At 50.4% G+C, this 17,500-nt stretch overlaps 2 protein-coding genes across 6 annotated transcripts in view; both read right to left on the reverse strand.

Moving 5' to 3' along the window:
• podxl2 (podocalyxin-like 2) overlaps window positions 1-7,406 on the reverse strand; it is a 13,718-nt gene extending 6,312 nt beyond the window's left edge. The window contains 7 exon segments of the mRNA XM_034533287.1: window positions 6-115; window positions 387-462; window positions 688-960; window positions 1,041-1,100; window positions 1,188-1,474; window positions 6,295-6,379; window positions 7,398-7,406. Of these exon segments, the coding sequence (XP_034389178.1) occupies window positions 6-115; window positions 387-462; window positions 688-960; window positions 1,041-1,100; window positions 1,188-1,474; window positions 6,295-6,379; window positions 7,398-7,406 (900 nt within the window).
• mcm2 (minichromosome maintenance complex component 2) overlaps window positions 7,181-17,500 on the reverse strand; it is an 11,669-nt gene continuing 1,349 nt past the window's right edge. For all 5 annotated transcript variants that reach the window (XM_034533188.1, XM_034533189.1, XM_034533191.1 and 2 more), the window contains exons 2-20: window positions 15,725-15,918; window positions 15,274-15,446; window positions 14,629-14,759; window positions 14,412-14,550; window positions 14,215-14,312; window positions 13,994-14,115; window positions 13,692-13,899; window positions 13,485-13,619; window positions 12,056-12,247; window positions 11,797-11,890; window positions 11,634-11,712; window positions 10,067-10,238; window positions 9,856-9,982; window positions 9,283-9,395; window positions 9,015-9,179; window positions 8,801-8,875; window positions 8,536-8,718; window positions 8,299-8,454; window positions 7,181-7,700 (exon numbers count right to left, since the gene is read on the reverse strand). In XM_034533188.1, coding sequence (XP_034389079.1) covers window positions 7,590-7,700; window positions 8,299-8,454; window positions 8,536-8,718; window positions 8,801-8,875; window positions 9,015-9,179; window positions 9,283-9,395; window positions 9,856-9,982; window positions 10,067-10,238; window positions 11,634-11,712; window positions 11,797-11,890; window positions 12,056-12,247; window positions 13,485-13,619; window positions 13,692-13,899; window positions 13,994-14,115; window positions 14,215-14,312; window positions 14,412-14,550; window positions 14,629-14,759; window positions 15,274-15,446; window positions 15,725-15,918 — 2,667 coding nt within the window. In that variant the 3' untranslated portion in view covers window positions 7,181-7,589. The remainder of the gene's footprint in view (window positions 7,701-8,298; window positions 8,455-8,535; window positions 8,719-8,800; window positions 8,876-9,014; window positions 9,180-9,282; window positions 9,396-9,855; window positions 9,983-10,066; window positions 10,239-11,633; window positions 11,713-11,796; window positions 11,891-12,055; window positions 12,248-13,484; window positions 13,620-13,691; window positions 13,900-13,993; window positions 14,116-14,214; window positions 14,313-14,411; window positions 14,551-14,628; window positions 14,760-15,273; window positions 15,447-15,724; window positions 15,919-17,500) is intronic.

Consider the following 17,500-nt stretch of genomic DNA (forward strand, 5'->3'; position numbering starts at 1 on the left):
CTCACCTCCATGACCGGGGAAGCACGATGCTCCTGTAGCCCAGAATCCGGCCCCTCAGCTGGGGGGGAGAGGCTGGTCTGGTTGGAGCTGGAGGGTCGGAGAGACGGACTGTAGCCTGTGAGACGAGAAGAGAGGGTTCAGAAGAAGAAGGAGCAGAAGGAGCAGAAGGAGAAGAAGGAGGAGAAGGAGGAGAAGAAGGAGGAAAAGGAGGAGAAGAAGAAGAAGAGGAGGAAGAAGGAGAAGAAGAAGGAGAAGAAGGAGAAGAAGGAGAAGAAGAAGGAGGAGAGGAAGGAGAGGAAGGAGCAGAAGGAGGAGAAGAACAAGAACAAGAAGAACAAGAAGAACAAGTCATGTGATGTCATCAGGTTCGGATCAGTTCTACTAACCAATCAGAGCATCCAGACCTGGGCTTGTGTGGGTGTCATCGTCTGTTCCCCTCTCTTCTCCTCCACCTCTCCCCCTCTCCTCTCTTTGTCCTCTCCCCCTCTCCTCTCCTTGTCCTCGTCCTCTCCCCCTCTCCTCTCCTCGTCCTCTCCCCCTCTCCTCTCCTCCACCTCTCCCCCTCTCCTCTCTTTGTCCTCTCCCCCTCCCTCTCCTTGTCCTCGTCCTCTCCCCTCTCCTCTCCTCCACCTCTCCCCCTCTCCTCTCCTCGTCCTCTCCCCCTCTCCTCTCCTCCACCTCTCCCCCTCTCCTCTCCTCGTCCTCTCCCCCTTTCCTCTCCTCCACCTCTCCCCCTCTCCTCTCCTTGTCCTCCTCCATGTCTCTCTCCTCGTCCTCTCCCCCTCTCCTCTCTCTGTCCTCTCCTCCCTCCTCCCCTCTGTCTCTGTCCTCCATGTCCGTTCCATAGAAGCCCGAGGCCTCCGTGGAGACGTCTCCCGGCCCAGCGAGGAGCTCTCTCTCTGGGTCGGTGGAGTCCGGAGGTCCCCTGTAGCTTCCTGGATCCACCAGATGAACCATGCGCTGAGGACACAGATGTGTGGATGAAGATAAACACTGGATATTTAAAAGAAACGACTCATTATACGTGACCTTGAACTCACCTCCATCTCGTCCTCCACACCGAGGTTTTCTTCCACAGCGGGGTGGGTACTGGCTACTTCCTGGCCAGAGGGACGGGTCCTGGCTACTTCTTGGCCAGAGGGGCCGGTCCTGGCTACTTCTTGGCCAGAGGGGCCGGTCCTGGCTACTTCCTGGCCAGCGGGCGGTGCCGGCTTGAGCTGGGTGGAGTCATCGGAGTCCATCTCGGCCCGGGAACGGGATGTTTCGTGGACCTCTGGTCGGCCCACATCGTGAGCCAAATGAGGCTGGGCTCGCACTAACTCCTGGACTGAGTGGCGTTTGGTTCTGACTATTTCCTGGATGAAGTGAGGCCGGGCGAGGCCTTCGTCCTGGAAGAGCCGGTCCACCAGAGGACCGAGGGGGCCGACCTGCCGGGACGAACCCAACCTGAAGGCATCGCGGCCGGAAAGAAGAACTTCAGGAGGAAACACAGAGGTGAAGGATGAAATACACATGAATGTAAACGGATCACTGACAATGTTCAACGTTAATCTCTTGACACAACACAGATCTATAAATAAGAAAACAGCTGTGAATACATTGTATTTAAAGCTCTTTTTTTATTAATTACTTCATTTGTTTGTTTTATTTATTGTGACAAAATATATTTTTTATTGCTAAATATGTATTATTTGTAGTCAAATAATTTTTAATGACAGTATTTTATATATAAACTGTATACACAACTAGAAACAACTAGAAATAAAAAAATGTTTTAGGGTGTCAACACACTGTTAATTTCTCCATTCGTGACTCGTCCATCATCACTAATCCCCCGTCACTAGTCTCCCTCATACATCCCATAATGCTCTCTGTCTGGGACCACAGATGTCCGTCTGACCTCAGATTACGACACCGTGGCCAACACAAAGCTCCTCCTCCTTCCTGCTGCTGAAGGAGTCCACAAACAAGTTACGACGGTCAAGAAATAATAATGAATGCAAACTGACGATGAAGGACAAACCACATTTCATCACAATCCATCCCATAGTTGGAGAGAAGTTTAACTAAAAACCACAGAATGAAGAGTCAGAGGTTCATGGGATAGCTGCATTCTCTCTCCTGACCACCAGGGGGCGACTCCTCTGGTTGTATAAAAGTCTATGCTTCATGTGTTAAAGCTGCATTCTCTCTCCTGACCACCAGGGGGCGACTCCTCTGGTTGTATAGAAGTCTATGCTTCATGTGTTAAAGCTGCATTCTCTCTCCTGACCACCAGGGGGCGACTCCTCTGGTTGTATAGAAGTCTATGCTTCATGTGTTAAAGCTGCATTCTCTCTCCTGACCACCAGGGGGCGACTCCTCTGGTTGTATAGAAGTCTATGCTTCATGTGTTAAAGCTGCATTCTCTCTCCTGACCACCAGGGGGCGACTCCTCTGGTTGTATAGAAGTCTATGCTTCATGTGTTAAAGCTGCATTCTCTCTCCTGACCACCAGGGGGCGACTCCTCTGGTTGTATAGAAGTCTATGCTTCATGTGTTAAAGCTGCATTCTCTCTCCTGACCACCAGGGGGCGACTCCTCTGGTTGTATAGAAGTCTATGCTTCATGTGTTAAAGCTGCATTCTCTCTCCTGACCACCAGGGGGCGACTCCTCTGGTTGTATAGAAGTCTATGCTTCATGTGTTAAAGATGCATTCTCTCTCCTGACCACCAGGGGGCGACTCCTCTGGTTGTATAGAAGTCTATGCTTCATGTGTTAAAGATGCATTCTCTCTCCTGACCACCAGGGGGCGTCTCCTCTGGTTGTATAGAAGTCTAAGCTTCATGTGTTAAAGCTGCATTCTCTCTCCTGACCACCAGGGGGCGACTCCTCTGGTTGTATAGAAGTCTATGCTTCATGTGTTAAAGCTGCATTCTCTCTCCTGACCACCAGGGGGCGACTCCTCTGGTTGTATAGAAGTCTATGCTTCATGTGTTAAAGATGCATTCTCTCTCCTGACCACCAGGGGGCGACTCCTCTGGTTGTATAGAAGTCTATGCTTCATGTGTTAAAGCTGCATTCTCTCTCCTGACCACCAGGGGGCGACTCTCTGGTTGTATAGAAGTCTATGCTTCATATGTTAAAGCTGCATTCTCTCTCCTGACCACCAGGGGGCGACTCCTCTGGTTGTATAGAAGTCTATGCTTCATGTGTTAAAGATGCATTCTCTCTCCTGACCACCAGGGGGCGTCTCCTCTGGTTGTATAGAAGTCTAAGCTTCATGTGTTAAAGCTGCATTCTCTCTCCTGACCACCAGGGGGCGACTCCTCTGGTTGTATAGAAGTCTATGCTTCATGTGTTAAAGCTGCATTCTCTCTCCTGACCACCAGGGGGCGTCTCCTCTAGTTGTATAGAAGTCTAAGCTTCATGTGTTAAAGCTGCATTCTCTCTCCTGACCACCAGGGGGCGACTCCTCTGGTTGTATAGAAGTCTATGCTTCATGTGTTAAAGCTGCATTCTCTCTCCTGACCACCAGGGGCGACTCCTCTGGTTGTATAGAAGTCTATGCTTCATGTGTTAAAGCTGCATTCTCTCTCCTGACCACCAGGGGGCGACTCCTCTGGTTGTATAGAAGTCTATGCTTCATGTGTTAAAGCTGCATTCTCTCTCCTGACCACCAGGGGGCGACTCCTCTGGTTGTATAGAAGTCTATATAAATGACTCTACTTCTCTTGATGTATTCCCTCAGTAAACATTGTAAACATTAGTTTTTGGTCTCAATCTCTAGTTTCAAGTCTTCTTCAATACAGCGTGATGTTCATTTAGTAAATTATGGTCATTTAGAGTCAAACAGACCATAAAGCAGGGGATGATTTAGGGAGGGGCTACAAGGTGATTGACAGGTCTCTGGCTGGTAATCAACACTTCTTAATAAACAACTAAACCAACTATTACTACGTTTTGTGATTATTTCCACACACTGAACCTGATATCAGAGAGCCTTCAAACAGCCTCACATGGAAATAAATAAACAAACAGATATTAAAATGTCAAACATGAAAACACGTTGTGATGACTCGTCCCGCATCAAACAGAACCGGCACTACACTCCGTTAGCTTGTGGCTAAAAGCAGCTAACACAGCAGAGAAGCAGTTGAATTAAAGCTAAACTAAGCTAAACTAAACTAAGCTCAAATAAACTAAACTAAGCTAAATTAAACTAAGCTAAACTCAAATAAACTAAACTAAGCTAAAATAAAACTAAACTTCTGATTTATTTCACCTGAAACGGGAACTGAAGTGACTTCCTGCTCACGCTAACGTTAATGTTAGCATGAGCAGGAACATGTTAGCATGCTACCAAGCTGACATTAGCTCCCATGCTTAATGTAACGAGCTAGCTGCATCATTGTTAGCGTGTTAGCAAACACTGAGGACACCAAATATATTTATTTATTTATAATTCAGTCCAATTAAAATGTGAGTTTGTATCTTTTAATATAGATTGTTGTATTCTGCATGTTGCCCCTAAAGCCCCCTCAGATCAGCTTAAAGGCCAGAACCCGCTCCCCCAAATCCCCCAAATCCCCCAAATCCCCCTCCACCCGACAGAGGGTTCACCCTCCTCTTCCTCACCTTCCTCTCTCCAGAAAGATGATGCGTTTCTACTAATGTTGAGTTTACACCAGTTAACCATCTCAGTAACTGGCTGGTTAACTGGTCCCATCTTAGTAACTGGCTGGTTAACTGGTCCCATCTTAGTAACTGGCTGGTTAACCGGTACCATCTTAGTAACTGGCTGGTTAACTGGTCCCATCTTAGTAACTAGCTGGTTAACTGGTCCCATCTTAGTAACTGGCTGGTTAACTGGTACCATCTTAGTAACTGGCTGGTTAACTGGTCCCATCTCAGTAACTGGCTGGTTAACTGGTCCCATCTTAGTAACTGGCTGGTTAACTGGTACCATCTTAGTAACTGGCTGGTTAACTGGTCCCATCTCAGTAACTGGCTGGTTAACTGGTCCCATCTCAGTAACTGGCTGGTTAACTGGTCCCATCTCAGTAACTGGCTGGTTAACTGGTCCCATCTCAGTAACTGGCTGGTTAACTGGTCCCATCTTAGTAACTAGCTGGTTAACTGGTCCCATCTCAGTAACTGGCTGGTTAACTGGTCCCATCTCAGTAACTGGCTGGTTAACTGGTCCCATCTTAGTAACTGGCTGGTTAACTGGTCCCATCTCAGTAACTGGCTGGTTAACTGGTCCCATCTCAGTAACTGGCTCGTTAACTGGTCCCATCTCAGTAACTGGCTGGTTAACTGGTCCCATCTTAGTAACTAGCTGGTTAACTGGTCCCATCTCAGTAACTGGCTGGTTAACTGGTCCCATCTTAGTAACTGGCTGGTTAACTGGTCCCATCTTAGTAACTGGCTGGTTAACTGGTCCCATCTTAGTAACTGGCTGGTTAACTGGTCCCATCTTAGTAACTGGCTGGTTAACTGGTCCCATCTTAGTAACTAGCTGGTTAACTGGTACCATCTCAGTAACTGGCTGGTTAACTGGTCCCATCTTAGTAACTAGCTGGTTAACTGGTACCATCTCAGTAACTGGCTGGTTAACTGGTCCCATCTTAGTAACTAGCTGGTTAACTGGTCCCATCTCAGTAACTGGCTGGTTAACTGGTCCCATCTCAGTAACTGGCTGGTTAACTGGTCCCATCTCAGTAACTGGCTGGTTAACTGGTCCCATCTCAGTAACTGGCTGGTTAACTGGTAGGATGAGGATAAAGATGAAGAGATCAAATCAATGAGTCTTTTAAACGTTCTCTGGTTCTCAAAGTGATGGCATAACAAAAATCACATTTAATGTTAAATTCAATATATATATATATGTGTGTGTGTGTGTGTGGTGTGTGTGTGTGTGTGTGTGTGTGTGTGTGTGTGTGTGTGTGTATAGTCCATGACAATGTATAACTGCTGATAAAGCTCATAATTAAAACTGAGTTATTGATGAAGATTGTTATCATCATCTTGTTTGCGTGTGGGTGTGCGCCCGTGTGCATGCATGCATGTGTGTGTGTGTGTGTGTGTGTGTGTGTGTGTGTGTGCGTGCGTGCGTGCGTGTCAGACACTGCAGTGTGTGTGCCTTCATCAGTGTGCAGAATTGATCCAGAATCGATGCTGCATGTCATCGTGTTTCCTTCCTGACTCGCATCAATAATATTAATAATAACAATAACAACACATGAACATGTTAATGTTGTTGTTCGGGACTGAGTTCCTGTTCCTGTCTGGATGCAATGAAACGGACTCACCGGTCAGTGTGATGAAGAGCAGGCCCGGCATGTCTGCTGCAGTGCTTCCTCCTCCTCTTCCTCCTCTTCCTCCTCTCACACGTCTCTAGATGTCAGAGGAGGCCGTGAGCAAGACGCTCTCTGCCGGAGCGACTGTCCGGTCTGCGGCGTGCGGGCTCACTGCGGGGTCCGCGCAGAGCGACAGACGGGCGGAGCGACAGACGGGCAGAGCGGATCTGCTGCACCACGGACGCTGGATGCAGCTTGAAGCGTGTAGTTCACCTTGCTGGCCGCTGGGTGTCGCTGTCTCGGCCGAGGCTGTCGGACGCGTTCAAGTGCTCCTCGTAAAATTGTTTATATAGCAGTTTATAAAGTGATTAAAACGAGCTTCCACTTTACCAGCTGCTGTATTAAGGTGATGAGCACATTACATTTATAATAACATTTTAATATAATTATGTTTAATTTGCACTTCTCCCAAAACTCTGACACTTTACAAAAAAAGAGAAATATAGATAATTATAGAAATAAATATTAAGCTCCAATGACAGACAAGAAACAATTTATAATATATTATTCTGTATAATCAGTACTTTAACTTTTGGCAATTTAATTACATTTTGATGCCAATACTTTTTTTGCATTTCTACAGTTTTATTTAATTAAAGATACTTTTTAACTCTTGGAAGGATTTTCATTTCCTTACATTAAATTAAATATGCAGATATTAATTCTTGAGTGAATTACTATTCGTGGTTAATGTGGCTGGTTGAGGTGGGGATTTTTAAATACTATAAAAAAACATTAATAAATATTTATTAAATCTCAACCTGAAAAAGAAATAAACCTCGAGTTGCTTTTTTAGAAATTACCATTAAGTAAAATGTACTTTCATGAATAAGACGAGTTTAACAAACACCAGTTTAATAACATTTTTTAACAATCATCTGAAGTGAACTTCCTGCTACGTCAACAACAACAACAACAAACATGTACATTTATTTACAATCAGCCGTCCAGAGAGTTTAAGTCTCCAATTACTTCAACATTAAGGTCTTTATTCAGGACCTTAAATCAAAGTTCTTTTATGAAATGTGAGCTCTTATTTTGGAATCAAACTTCACCACAGACATGATCACCTGACCTTATTTATAAGATCACATGATCCACCTTTAAGATCTCATGAGGTCAACATGACCACGTGTGTGACAGTTGTTCTGCTTCCTCCAGCCATTAGTCCTGAGCTACAGGTAGGCCCGCCTCCACCTGGAGTCAAGCATGATGATGATTGGCTGCTAAGGGAGGGGGCGGGGCTTCTAGAACTGCTGCAGGATCAGTTTCTTCTTCCCGTCGTGGCTGAACTTGTTGGAGCGGAAGACGTCGCTGTCGTAGAACGACGTCAGGTTGTGGATGTTGATCTGTCTGGCCTGGGGGGGGGGAGGAGAGGAGGAGGAGAGGAGAAGAAGGAGGAGGAGAGGAGAAGAAGAGTAGTAGAGAAGAGGAGAAGAAGAGAAGAGAAGGAGAAGAGAAGAGAAGAAGAGGAGAAGAGAAAGAGAAGAGGAGAAGAGAGGAAGAGAGAGAAGAGGAGAAGAAGAGGAGTAGAGAAGAGAAGAGAGGAGGAGGAGAAGAGAAAGAGAAGAGGAGAAGAAGAGGAGGAGGAGGAGAAAGAGAAGAGGAGAAGAAGAGGAGGAGGAGGAAAGAAAAGAAAGGAGAGAGAGAGAGAGAAGAGAAGAAGAAGAGGAAGAAGGAGAGAGAAGAGGGAAAAGAGAAAGAAGGAGGAAAAGGAGAAGGAGGAGGAGGAGGAAAGAAGAAGAGGAAGAGGAGAGAGAAGAGAGTAAGAAGAGGAGAGAAGAGGAGAAGAGGTTGATACAGGAGACGACTGTGAATACGAGACGATTCAAACAATGAAACTTTATGAAGTATTTTTAGCAGCAGCAGCTTCTTGGATACAGCTGACGAGAGGAAGCGTTTAGACCAACAGCTACGTGTTCCCTGAATGCACCATCTAACCCCTCCCCCCCTCACCTTGTCCTGCAGGTCTTTCTCCACGACCTCCACGGTGTCGTTCTGGACCCCGTACCGGTTCCTCTGGTAGGAGACCTGCTCGGCCACCAGCTGCTTGAGGATGAAGAGCAGCAGCTCGTTGTTGTCCCGCCTGAAGGCCAGGTACCGGGAGAAGGTCTGGACAGACGGAGGGGTCGTTAAGGGTCAGCCGGGGTCATTAAAGGTCAGACGGGGTCGTAAAGGAAACCACACACACACCTTCCTCATGCTCCTCATCACGCTGAACTTCTGCGTGTCGATGAAGCTCTCCAGCATCACCCTGATGGCCATGTTGACGTCGTCCTCCAGCACGTAGTCCCTCAGGTGCATCTTGGCGTGGGCCTCCGCCATGCGGATCATGGACTCGATGTGGCGCACCGTGATGGGGATGCTGCCCGTCGCCTGCGGACCGGAGAACAAGAGGTGAATACAAAAGGCCCACTTTGTGTCGAGGGTCACAGGGTCAAAAGGTCACGGGACGCACCATGGACTCTTTACGGAGGTCGCTGTAGATGCGAGCCACCTTGTCCTGATCCATCTGGTTCAGTTTGGGATGAATCTGCAGACGAGAAGGAACAAATCAACATCGACGGGGAACTTGTTGAAGGCACGTGTGATGTGTTCAAGGACCGTGGGAGAGGTGGAGCTCTGCCGATAATGTCCTTTGACCTCTGGAGGTCCCTGAAGAGGCTTCCTACCCGCTCTTTGGCGTAGATGATGTACTTCCTCAGCAGCACCTGGGGAATCGGCGGCACGTCGGACGTGTTGGGCAGAATCACTTCCTCCAAGGCCACGCCCCCTTCCTTGTTGCTGGGGTGATGCTTGATGTGGGAGCCGACCACGAAGCGCGCCAACATCTCGTCCTGGAGAAACGACCAATCGGCAGCCAGAGAGGAGAGTTAGTGTGTGTGTGTGTATTGTATGTGTGTGTGTGTATATTGTGTGTGTGTGTGTGTGTGTGTTCACCTGCACGGGGTCCACGGTGTCTCTGACGACACACAGCACGTCAAACCGAGACACGATGGGCTCCGTCAGATCCACGTTCTCAGAGAAGGTGAGAGACGGGTCGTACCGGCCGCCTGTCGGGAACAAGATGGACGCCATGAGCTCACGACCACGAGAACGACGGCCTCAAGACCTCGGGAGAGGACAGGGGTCTACAGAGGACAGGGGGTCTACAGAGGACAGGGGGTCTACAGAGGACAGGGAGTCTACAGAGGACAGGGGGTCTACAGAGGACAGGGGGTCTACAGAGGACAGGGGTCTACAGAGGACAGGGAGTCTACAGAGGACAGGGGGTCTACAGAGAGGACAGGGAGTCTACAGAGGACAGGGAGTCTACAGAGGACAGGGGGTCTACAGAGGACAGGAGGTCTACAGAGAGGACAGGGGGTCTACAGAGGACAGGGGGTCTACAGAGAGGACAGGGGGTCTACAGAGGACAGGGGGTCTACAGAGTGGACAGGCGGTCTACCAAGAGGACAGGCGGTCTCTCCTCGTGCTCTGGTCTGTGTTTGACCCCTAACGACCTCCACGTACCGATGGGGTTGGAGGCGGCGATGATGGTGCAGCGGGCCTGCAGCGAGGTGACGATGCCGGCTTTGGAGATGGAGATGCTCTGCTGCTCCATGGCCTCGTGGATGCTCGTCCGGTCGGCGTCGTTCATCTGGTGGACACACACACACGGTTTTGGTCAGAGGTCAAAGGTCATCCTTCGAGCAGACCGAAGACCCAGGAAGTCTCTGCTCACCTTGTCGAACTCGTCGATCAGACAGACGCCGCGGTCGGCCAGCACCAGCGCTCCGGCCTCCAGCGTCCACTCGCGGCTCACCGGGTGTCTCTGCACGTAGGCGGTGAGGCCGACGGCGGAGGCGCCCTGACCCGTGGTGAAGACCGCCCGGCTCGACACCTTCTCCACGTACCTGAGGAACGCCCGCTTGGTGAATACATGTCAAACTGGAACGATGACCTTCAACAATCTAAAGAAGTCGGTTTAACATCTGGAGACAAACTCGTAGGCCAAGCACCTAAAGGTTACTTCCAGGTTACCTCAAGGACCTAAATGTTACCTCAAGGACCTAAATGTTACCTCAAGGTCCCCTAAATGTTACCTCAAGGACCTAAATGTTACCTCAAGGTCCTAAATGTTACCTCGAGGTCCTAAATGTTACCTCAAGGTCCCCTAAATGTTACCTCAAGGACCTAAATGTTACCTCAAGGTCCCCTAAATGTTACCTCAAGGACCTAAATGTTACCTCAAGGTCCCCTAAATGTTACCTCAAGGACCTAAATGTTACCTCAAGGTCCCCTAAATGTTACCTCAAGGTCCCCTAAATGTTACCTCGAGGTCCTAAATGTTACCTCAAGGTCCCCTAAATGTTACCTCAAGGACCTAAATGTTACCTCAAGGTCCTAAATGTTACCTCAAGGTCCCCTAAATGTTACCTCGAGGTCCTAAATGTTAACTCAAGGTCCTAAATGTTACCTCAAGGTCCCCTAAATGTTACCTCAAGGACCTAAATGTTACCTCAAGGTCCCCTAAATGTTACCTCAAGGACCTAAATGTTACCTCAAGGTCCCCTAAATGTTACCTCAAGGACCTAAATGTTACCCAGCGGTCACTTCAAGGTCCTAACGGTCACCTCAATGACCTAAATGTTACTCAAGGACCTAAATGTGACCCAGCGGACACCTTAAGGTCCTAACAGTCACCTCAAGGACCTAAATGTTACCCAGCGGTCACCTCAAGGTCCTAAATGTTACCTCAAGGTCCTAAATGTTACCTCAAGGTCCCCTAAATGTTACCTCAAGGACCTAAATGTTACCTCAAGGACCTAAATGTTACCTCAAGGTCCCCTAAATGTTACCTCGAGGTCCTAAATGTTACCTCAAGGTCCCCTAAATGTTACCTCAAGGTCCTAAATGTTACCTCAAGGTCCCCTAAATGTTACCTCAAGGTCCTAAATGTTACCCAGCGGTCACCTCAAGGTCCTAAATGTTACCCAGCGGTCACTTCAAGGTCCTAAATGTTACCTAAATGTTACCCAGCGGTCACCTCAAGGTCCTAAATGTTACCCAGCGGTCACTTCAAGGTCCTAAATGTTACCTAAATGTCACCCAGCGGTCACCTCAAGGTCCTAAATGTCACCCAGCGGTCACTTCAAGGTCCTAAATGTTACCCAGCGGTCACCTCAAGGTCCTAAATGTCACCCAGCGGTCACTTCAAGGTCCTAAATGTTACCCAGCGGTCACCTCAAGGACCTAAATGTTACCCAGCGGTCACCTCAACGACCCAACGTCTCGGCTGTGGTACGTACTTGAGGAACTGGGACTTGGCGGTTCCCGGGTCTCCACACAGCAGAACGTTGATGTCTCCTCGTACTTTGTGCTTTCCTCCTGCAGGAGGAGGAGCGACTCGGTTAATAAACAGGAGGAGGAGGAGGAGGAGGAGAGGAAGAGTGGTTTCAAGGCGAAACCAACCTGGATTCTTGGGCTCTCCTCCAAACAGCGCCAGGGCCAGACCTCGCTTGATGTCCTCGTGGCCGTAGATGGAGGGCGCCATGCTGGCGAAGATCTAAGACGGGCGGAGGGTTTAGAGGCGTGGCCCAGGAAGGAGCTCAGAACTATTGTATTTTAGATTATATATTTATTTTAAATGAAATATCACAATGTTAAAGGTTTGTTTTGGCTCTGTCACACATGATGTGTTCAGGGACTGTAGGACAGAGGAGTAACTCACCCGCTCCCCGACGCGCTCGTCCTTGGAGAGCGCCACGATGGCCTTCACGTCTTCGTCCGTCAGCTCGGCCACGGCGACGCCCTGGTCCCTGCGGGTGATGTGATTGGCCAGGATCACGGTGGCGAACACGGGGAAGCCGTTGGCCATGTTCAGGGAGCCGTCGTAGTTGTTGTGGTAGATCCCCGTCAGCTCCTGAGGAGGAGGAGGAGGAGGTGGTCATGGAGCACCCAGGACCAAGGAAAGAGGAGGAGGAAGAGGAGGTGGTCATGGAGCACCCAGGACCAAGGAAAGAGGAGGAGGTCACGGATCACCCAGGAAAGAGGAGGAGGAGGAAGAAGAGGAGGAGGTCACGGATCACCCAGGACCAAGGAAAAAGGAGGAGGAGGAGGAAGAGGAGGAGGAGGTCACGATCACCCAGGAAAGAGGAGGAGGAAGAAGAAGAGGAGGAAGAGGAGGAGGTCACGGATCACCCAGGAAAGAGGAGGAGGAGGAAGAAGAAGAGGAGGAAGAGGAGGTCACGGATCACCCAGGAAAGAGGAGGAGGAAGAAGAAGAGGAGGAAGAGGTCACGGAACACCCAGGAAAGAGGAGGAGGAGGAAGAAGAGGAGGAGGTCACGGATCACCCAGGAAAGAGGAGGAGGAAGAAGAAGAGGAGGAGGAGGTCACGGAACACACAGGGCCAAGGAAAGAGGAGGAGGAGGAGGAAGAGGAGGAGGTGGTCATGGAGCACCCATGACCAAGGAAAGAGGAGGAGGAGGAGGAAGAGGAGGCGGTCACGGATCACCCAGGAAAGAGGAGGAGGAAGAAGAAGAGGAGGAGGTGGTCACGGAACACACAGGAAAGAGGAGGAGGAGGAAGAAGAGGAGGAGGAGGTCACGGATCACCCAGGGCCAAGGAAAGAGGAGGAGGAGGAAGAGGAGGAGGTCACGGATCACCCAGGAAAGAGCAGGAGGAGGAAGAAGAGGAGGAGGTCACGGATCACCTAGGGCCAAGGAAAGAGGAGGAGGAGGAGGAAGAAGAGGAAGAGGAGGAGGTCACGGGTCACCAAGGAATGAGGAAAGAGGAGGAGGAAGAAGAGGAAGAGGAGGAGGTCACGGATCACCCAGGGCCAAGGAAAGAGGAGGAGGAGGAAGAGGAGGAGGTCACGGGTCACCAAGGACTGAGGAAAGAGGAGGAGGAGGAGGAAGAAGAGGAAGAGGAGGAGGTCACGGGTCACCAAGGACTGAGGAAAGAGGAGGAGGAAGAAGAGGAAGAGGAGGTGGTCACGGATCACCCAGGGCCAAGGAAAGAGGAGGAGGAGGAAGAGGAGGAGGTCACGGGTCACCAAGGACTGAGGAAAGAGGAGGAGGAAGAAGAGGAAGAGGAGGAGGTCACGGGTCACCAAGGACTGAGGAAAGAGGAGGAGGAGTTTCCCGGGGTTCGAACTCACGATCTCGTCCCCCGGCTTGCAGTGGTCCACCAGGTCGGCCAGCAGAATGGCGTCTTTGGAGCGCGGCAGGCGGCCGGCGGCCACTTTGCCCGGACTCTCCTGGATGGTGATCCTCTGGTAGTTCTGGTACACGGTCTGCAGGAGGAACCGGGTTCAGTTCACGGAGACGCCGACACAAAGAGCAAACTCCTCCTCCTCCTCACTCACCTCCTCCATGTTGATCTCAAAGGGGCCCAGGGACTGGCACTCGGGACAGGAGCCCGGCTTCACCTCCTGGTTCTGGTTCTGGAAGAAGGGGCCCAGCACGAAGCTGCACTTGTTACAGTTGTACTTCACCATGCCGAGCTGGGGCAGCACGCCGGTGCAGCTGCTCACCACGCCGCTGGTCCGGATCAGCTGGTTCAGGTGCAGCTGCCTTCGGGGGGGGGGGAAAGAGGAGACCAGTATCAGGTATCAGTGGAGTTTACGTGTACTAGTACACAGTCAGTAGTACTAGGTAGTACCAGTACCTCAGGGAGCGGATCTCCTCCACCAGCGGCAGGTTGCAGATGCGGACGTGGATCTCGTGGGCGATGCGGTCGTATTTGGGGAACATGGCGAGCACCACCTCTTTGGCCGCTTCATCAAAGACCTGAAAGGGGGTCACCACACGGATAGGGGAGTCTGGTTAAGACCAGGAGACCGCCTGTTGTTCCACCAGGCTCCCCTCATCCCACCAGACTGAACTCACCTTCAACATCTCAGTCGGGGCCTCTGGCAGGAAGTAGGCCAGGACGTGTTCTCTGGCTGCCAGATCCTCGTAGTTCACCACCAGACTCTCCTTGTTCTCTGGAACCACAGAACAGGATCCAAGACTTAGTACCCTCATCATGTGTACACACACACTCATATATATATGTATATATACACACACACTTATAGACACACCTTTGCACATGTCGCTGATCTTCTCCTTGAACACGTTGTGGCCGTTTTCGTCCACGTGCGTCCGCAGGAAGTTCTTGAAGCGGTTGTAGATCTCCAGGCGAGGAGCCGCCATGGAGGCCCACTCCCTCACGGTGTGACCCTGCAGAGACCGGGATCACGAGGTCAGAGCCGCCAACGGCAGAGCGCCTCAAAAGAGCCCCGCAGCACGTCTTCCTACCTTCATGTCCTCCAGGTTCTCGATGCTCTCGATCATCTCCTCGTCTTCTCCTTCAGCCACACCCTCCGCCGCTCGCTCAGCCAATCGCCTTCTCCGAGCCGCCGGCCGCTCGTCATCCTCGTCTTCGCTGTCTGGAATACGATGAAGAAACACGTCATGCACGGCAGCCATCTTTAAAAACCTGAACCACAACGTGTGTGATACACGTGGACCTGAACCACAACGTGTGTGATACACGTGGACCTGAACCACAACCTGTTTGATACACGTGGACCTGAACCACAACGCGTGTGATACACGTGGACCTGAACCACAACCTGTTTGATACACGTGGACCTGAACCACAACGCGTGTGATACACGTGGACCTGAACCACAACGCGTGTGATACACGTGGACCTGAACCACAACCTGTTTGATACACGTGGACCTGAACCACAACGCGTGTGATACACGTGGACCTGAACCACAACGCGTGTGATACACGTGGACCTGAACCACAACCTGTTTGATACACATGGACCTGAACCACAACATGTGTGATACACATGGACCTGAACCACAACGTGTCTGATACACGTGGACCTGAACCACAACGTGTGTGTGTGTTGCTGATCAACCACTTCCTGTCCTCGAGGTCCCTCACCGTAGAGCAGGCCTCTCCTCAGTCTCCCGCTGACCCCCTGCTCCCGGTCCCTCCTCCTCATGGCCTCCTCGGCGGCGGCCCGGGCTCCGGGAGACATCTCCGACAGGTCTTCTTCGTCCAGGTCCAGACCCTCTGCCTCGTACTGGTCCAGAGCCGGGATGGCTCGATAATCCCTGAGAGGAGACACGACGACTCACCGTCAGCAAACTGGCTCAGTTTAAGACCAGCAGACCACATGTTAATCTGGCTCAGTTTAAGACCAGCAGACCACATGTTAATCTGGCTCAGTTTAAAACCAGCAGACCACATGTTAATCTGGCTCAGTTTAAAACCAGCAGACCACATGTTAATCTGGCTCAGTTTAAAACCAGCAGACCACATGTTAATCTGGCTCAGTTTAAAACCAGCAGACCACATGTTAATCTGGCTCAGTTTAAGACCACGTCCTCACCTCTCCATCCCGTCCCCGATCAGCTCCTCCCCGTCCCCGTCCTCCTCCTCCTCCGCGGGGAGGAGTCCGTCCCCCAACAGCCCCTCAGACTCGTCCTCAAAGGGGGGCAGGTCTCGTCCGGGGCTGGAGGTCATGTCTCCTCTCCTGGAGGCTCGGCTCGGGCTGGTGGCCCCGTGGAACGACTCGGAGGAATCCTGAGGGGTAAGAGGTACTAGTACACAGGGGCTACTGCAGTAGTACTTCATGAGGTACTAGTACACAGGGGCTACTGCAGTAGTACCATGAGGTACTAGTACACAGGGGCTACTGCGGTAGTACTTCATGAGGTACTAGTACACAGGGGGCTACTGCAGTAGTACTTCATGAGGTACTAGTACACAGGGGGGCTACTGCAGTAGTACTTCATGAGGTACTAGTACACAGGGGGGCTACTGCAGTAGTACTTCATGAGGTACTAGTACACAGGGGCTACTGCAGTAGTACCATGAGGTACTAGTACACAGGGGCTACTGCGGTAGTACTTCATGAGGTACTAGTACACAGGGGGCTACTGCAGTAGTACTTCATGAGGTACTAGTACACAGGGGGGCTACTGCAGTAGTACTTCATGAGGTACTAGTACACAGGGGCTACTGCAGTAGTACCATGAGGTACTAGTACACAGGGGCTACTGCGGTAGTACTTCATGAGGTACTAGTACACAGGGGCTACTGCAGTAGTACCATGAGGTACTAGTACACAGGGGCTACTGCAGTAGTACTTCATGAGGTACTAGTACACAGGGGCTACTGCAGTAGTACCATGAGGTACTAGTACACAGGGGCTACTGCAGTAGTACTTCATGAGGTACTAGTACACAGGGGGCTACTGCAGTAGTACTTCATGAGGTACTAGTACACAGGGGCTACTGCAGTAGTACTTCATGAGGTACTAGTACACAGGGGCTACTGCAGTAGTACCATGAGGTACTAGTACACAGGGGCTACTGCAGTAGTACTTCATGAGGTACTAGTACACAGGGGGCTACTGCAGTAGTACTTCATGAGGTACTAGTACACAGGGGGGCTACTGCAGTAGTACTTCATGAGGTACTAGTACACAGGGGGCTACAGCAGTAGTACTTCATGAGGTACTAGTACACAGGGGCTACTGCAGTAGTACTTCATGAGGTACTAGTACACAGGGGGCTACTGCAGTAGTACCATGAGGTACTAGTACACAGGGGGGCTACTGCAGTAGTACTTCATGAGGTACTAGTACACAGGGGGGCTACTGCAGTAGTACTTCATGAGGTACTAGTACACAGGGGCTACTGCAGAAGTACTTCATGAGGTACTAGTACACAGGGGCTACTGCAGTAGTACTTCATGAGGTACTAGTACACAGGGGCTACTGCAGTAGTACTTCATGAGGTACTAGTACACAGGGGCTACTGCAGTAGTACCATGAGGTACTAGTACACAGGGGCTACTGCAGTAGTACTTCATGAGGTACTAGTACACAGGGGCTACTGCAGTAGTACCATGAGGTACTAGTACACAGGGGCTACTGCAGTAGTACTTCAATGAGATACTAGTACACAGGGGGCTACTGCAGTAGTACTTCATGAGGTACTAGTACACATTACATGAGGTACTAGTACTGCATGAGGACGAATAAACCACATTAGAGTTCAAAAACAGATTAATAAATACATTTAAACACGTTAATAATGACGCAGAACAAGTCGATGCTGGTTTCACTGGTTTAGTTCAACTGGTTTCAACTCGAGCAGCC

This window comes from Cyclopterus lumpus, chromosome 5, assembly GCF_009769545.1.
Source record: "Cyclopterus lumpus isolate fCycLum1 chromosome 5, fCycLum1.pri, whole genome shotgun sequence".
Classification (NCBI taxonomy): domain Eukaryota; kingdom Metazoa; phylum Chordata; class Actinopteri; order Perciformes; family Cyclopteridae; genus Cyclopterus; species Cyclopterus lumpus.